This window comes from Chinchilla lanigera, unplaced genomic scaffold (assembly GCF_000276665.1).
Source record: "Chinchilla lanigera isolate Chin_1 unplaced genomic scaffold, ChiLan1.0 scaffold00173, whole genome shotgun sequence".
Lineage (NCBI taxonomy): Eukaryota > Metazoa > Chordata > Mammalia > Rodentia > Chinchillidae > Chinchilla > Chinchilla lanigera.
The window spans coordinates 1,480,532-1,484,709 of NW_004955574.1; the positions used below are offsets into that span (position 1 = coordinate 1,480,532).

The 4,178-nt window shown below is 65.5% G+C and overlaps 1 protein-coding gene across 1 annotated transcript in view; it reads left to right on the plus strand.

Moving 5' to 3' along the window:
• Gltscr1 (glioma tumor suppressor candidate region gene 1) overlaps positions 1-4,178 on the plus strand; it is a gene marked incomplete at its 3' end in the record, with an annotated part of 21,054 nt that extends 16,876 nt beyond the window's left edge. The window contains 8 exon segments of the mRNA XM_013509545.1: positions 68-130; positions 241-412; positions 599-708; positions 1,008-1,069; positions 1,949-2,097; positions 2,201-2,295; positions 2,564-2,666; positions 4,046-4,178. Of these exon segments, the coding sequence (XP_013364999.1) occupies positions 68-130; positions 241-412; positions 599-708; positions 1,008-1,069; positions 1,949-2,097; positions 2,201-2,295; positions 2,564-2,666; positions 4,046-4,178 (887 nt within the window).

Here is a 4,178-nt window from a genome sequence, read left to right on the forward strand (position 1 = left end):
CCCGCCGACCCTCCACTTGGTCCCCGAGCCCACGGCTCCCCCCCCACCGCCTCCTCGGACCTTCCAGATGGTGACCACCCCCTTCCCAGCGCTGCCCCAGCCGAAGGCTCTGCTCGAGAGATTCCACCAGGTAATCGGAGCAGAGATGGCCGCTGCCCCCGCCCCAGCCCGCCCGCACCCCGCCTGGCCCTGGAGCACCCGGCCCTGCCCCCCACCCCTCAGTCACCTGTCGCTCCTCAGGTGCCATCCGGAATCATCCTCCAGAACAAGGCCCCGGGAGCCCCGCAGACCTCCGCCAGCCTGGGGCCCCTGGCCAACCCCACTGCCTCAGTGCTGGTCAGCGGGCCAGCCCCATCCGGGACGCCCGCCGGCTCCAGCCACCCCGCAGCCCCGGCACCCATGGCCACTGCAGGTAGGGGAGCGCCCGATGGGAGACGTGGAGCTAGACGGGGCAGGTTGGGCAGAGCTCTGGGGTGCGCTGGGCAGGTGGCGGGCCGGGTGGCTGCCCGGTTGGGGTGACCAGGGCTGGCGTGGGCAGGAAGCGCACTGCCGAGCCGGCCTCCACGGTGAGCCGGGGCCTGTCCTCCCCCGCACACAGGCCTCCCAGCCCTGCTTCCCGCCGAGGGCAAAGCTTTTCCCAGCAGCCTCCCGACCTTGAGCGTGGCCAAGGCCTCGGCGTCTGGGCCAGTGAAGTCCTCCGGGTTGCAGGTGAGGGCCCCTGGGCACAGCTGGGGACAGCCATGCAGACGCACCACGGGCAGGCAGGACCCAGGGGCGGGGCCAGAGGTCCGACCCCGAGACAGAGCGAAGAGTGCGGAGGCGGGCGCCGGCCTGCGGCAAGAGGAGGCCCGAGTTGCTGTTAGGTGGTGGCCCGGTGGCGGGGGGTGCGGGGTGGGACAAGCTCCAGTCAGGGTGAACCCCAGGCAGCGTGGGGGCAGAGTGAGGGGAGAGACCCCGCGATTTCGAGGGTGGACCCCGCCTGCCTCAGCCTCGCTTCTCCTCCCCAGTACGAGGGCAAGCTGAGCGGCCTGAAGAAAGCCCCGACACTGCAGCCCAGCAAGGAGGCCTGGTGAGTGGCCGCGCCGCCCTGCACCCCGCCCCGCGCCTCTCGGGGAGACCCCTCTGCGAGCGCCCAGCTCCTCTGCCCGCGTGCTCTCTCCCGAATGCACCGCGTGTCCGGCCCGGGGAGCACTGGGCCCCGGCCGAGGGGGTGCCAGGCCCGTGACCCCAGCACTCGGGCAGCTGAGCGAGGCAGCATGACCGAGAGGTCAAGGCCAGCTTGGGCTACATAGTGAGGGCGTGTCTCAAAGAAAAGAAGTGGAGTGGTAACGATGGTCCCGGGGTGGTGGGGGCCCCACTGGGCTGCTGGCTTCAGACGGCAGCGACTGGTCTGGTGCCCGTGCCGACCCCCGCGGTCCCGCAGGTGCAGCCGGTGAGAGCGGGGGCGGGGGACTGCGTGTGCGGCAGGCAGGCAGGCGGGCTGGCTGGGTGCCGGCTTGGGTGCCCGGTGTTGAGTGGGTGCCGTTCTGGCTGGGTGGCAGATGTGGGTACCCAGTGTGTTCCACGCTGGATGACAGGGACGCAGCAGTCAACAAGACAGACCTCGCTCCTCCCGGTGAAGGCTGCGGGGCAGCCAGGTAGGGTAGAGAAGGAGCAGTCTCATCAAAGGGAGGGGGCGGGGGTCCTGGCAGCCAGAGACTGCCGCCCCCTGGTGGCAGGAGACAGAATAACGAGGCCCTCAGACGCGGAGACTCCCTGTGTGCTCTGGGCGGGGGAGTGGCTGCACCTCCCCTTTGCAGGCCTCAGTTTCCTGTGCGGTGAAGTGGGGTCATGGTAGCCCGCACTCCGGCCCGAGGAGTATCTGGCCGGGCTGGGGCGGGGATCAGCTTCCTCCCAGGGCCTCACCCCGCCTGCCTGTGGCCTCGGCCCCCACCCCCCCCCCCCGCAGCTTCCTGGAGCATTTGCACAAACACCAGGGCTCAGTGCTCCACCCGGACTACAAGACAGCCTTCCCCTCCTTCGAGGACGCCCTGCACCGCCTCCTGCCCTACCACGTCTACCAAGGCGCCCTTCCCTCCCCCAGCGACTACCACAGAGGTGAGGCCTCCCCGCCCCGCGCGGCCCCGTGGCCCCGGCTCGGGGTGCCTGGGCGGGGTGCAGCCCCCGACATTCGGCCCCGCACCCTTTCTCTTCCTGGCAGTGGATGAGGAGTTTGAGACAGTCTCCACGCAGCTGCTGAAACGCACCCACGCCATGCTCAATAAGTACCGGCTGTTGCTCCTGGAGGAGTCCCGGGTAGGGCCCACATCCCTCCCCGGCCCTCTGTGCTGGAAAGGAGGCTGGGAGGGAGGTGGACGGGCGCACTGCGGGGACGGTGGGGGCCGGACGCGGTGGCACACGTGTGTCAGCCCAGCACTCAGGGAAGATGAGGCAGGAGGATCACGAGTTAAAGCCAAGCCTGAGAATGTGACAGTGACACCTGTCTAAAAATTTTAAAAGGACGCCCTCCTGCGCCTTCTCCCACCCTGCCTCTTGACTTGGGGATCTTCTCTTCTCCCTCCAGAGGGTGAGCCCCTCAGCGGAAATGGTGATGATCGACCGAATGTTCATTCAGGAGGAGAAGACCACCCTTGCCTTGGATAAGCAGCTGGCCAAGGAGAAGCCCGGTGAGCCGGGCAGGGCGGGACATTGCTTTGCACACGCCAGCTGCGGGCTGCACGGCCTTGCCTGGTTCGCCACTAGGTGGCGACCGAGCCCACTTCCTGGCACCCGGAGGCCCAACTGTCTTTCTGCGCATGCGCAGCTGCCCTCTCACCCACCCACCACTCACCCGCACCCCCCACTTGGGGGCTGGGTCGGGCGAACCAGGCGCCTGGATTGCCGGATGTACAGGGGGCTGCATCCACTCATGCTGATCCTGAGCTTATGGGACACTGCAAGCTCCCTTAAGGTGTGCGCCTTCAGAGTCTCACAAGCCTCACCCCAGTGTGTAGGGAGAAGTCCAGCCAAACCCAAAACTCCCCCTTAGCCTGTGCGCATGTTCATGCCGGCTAACCCTGTTGCTTCCTTTGAAAGAAGAGTCCCTCCTGCTTCTCTCTCAACCCTCCCGCCTGCCTTCTGCTTAGTTCTTGAGCCCTGGACCTGGGAATTTTGTTTTCCCATTGCTGGGGATCAAACCCATGACCTCACAATGGACCATATATACCATGTATAGATACATTTGAAAGTAGTCAGTAGTACTGAGAGGAGAAACAGGTGCGAGGGGCACCCATGGCCCCTGGTGAAGGGGGCACTTCTGTAGGGCAAAGACGAAGGACCGACTGGGTCCCTGGCCGTAGCTCCCCAGGGTTACCTCCTGGCTCCGCCACTTAGTGGCTGTGTGACCTTGGCGAGTTCGTTAGCTTCTCTGTGCCTCTGCTGTTCTCTGTAGAGTCAGGTTCTGGGTGTGGTGTGTGACCCCTTAGCTGCAAGCTTCTGTCTGCTCCGGGTGACCCGGGAAGCACCTGTGGGGCAGAGGGGCACCCAAAGCAGGAGACAGGTGAGGCCGCAGGAGCTGCCTGCCCGTCCAGACCAGGCTTTCCCGCAGGGGGCGCTCCCTCCCGCCATCCATAGAAAGACCACAGTCCGCAGAACTCCTACAGTGCTGATGGTGCCTTAGCCATACTGCCCATGCCAGAGCCTCCAGTCCATGCACTCTTGAGCATGAAATGGGGCCCGCTGGACTGAGGAACTGCTCTGTTTGTTTTGTTATTTTTATTACCTCTAACTCTGAGTAGCTCCTTGTGGCCACCTGTTAGCACAGTTAGCTTTCAGAGGGTTTGGGGATTGCTGATCCACGGTCAGACTCAAGGTGGGCATAGCAAGACTGTTTAAAAATCCAGAATGAAAAAGGGATAGTGACGTAGCTCAGTGCGAAGGCCCTGGGTTCAAGCCGCAGCGCTGTAAAACCAGCAGCAGCTGCAAAGATCCGAGCGCACGCGTTGTGCACCTCGCCCTGTTCTCCCAGTCCTAACCCCGTGGGTTTGCTCTGTCCCCGGTTTTGCAGACGAGTACGTGTCTTCCTCACGCTCCCTCGGCCTCCCCGCGACGGTGGCCTCTTCCGAGGGCACCCGGCCACCCGGCCATGGCCACGGCCACAGCCACGGCCCTGGCCCCGCGCCGCCCGCAGCCTCCGGCGT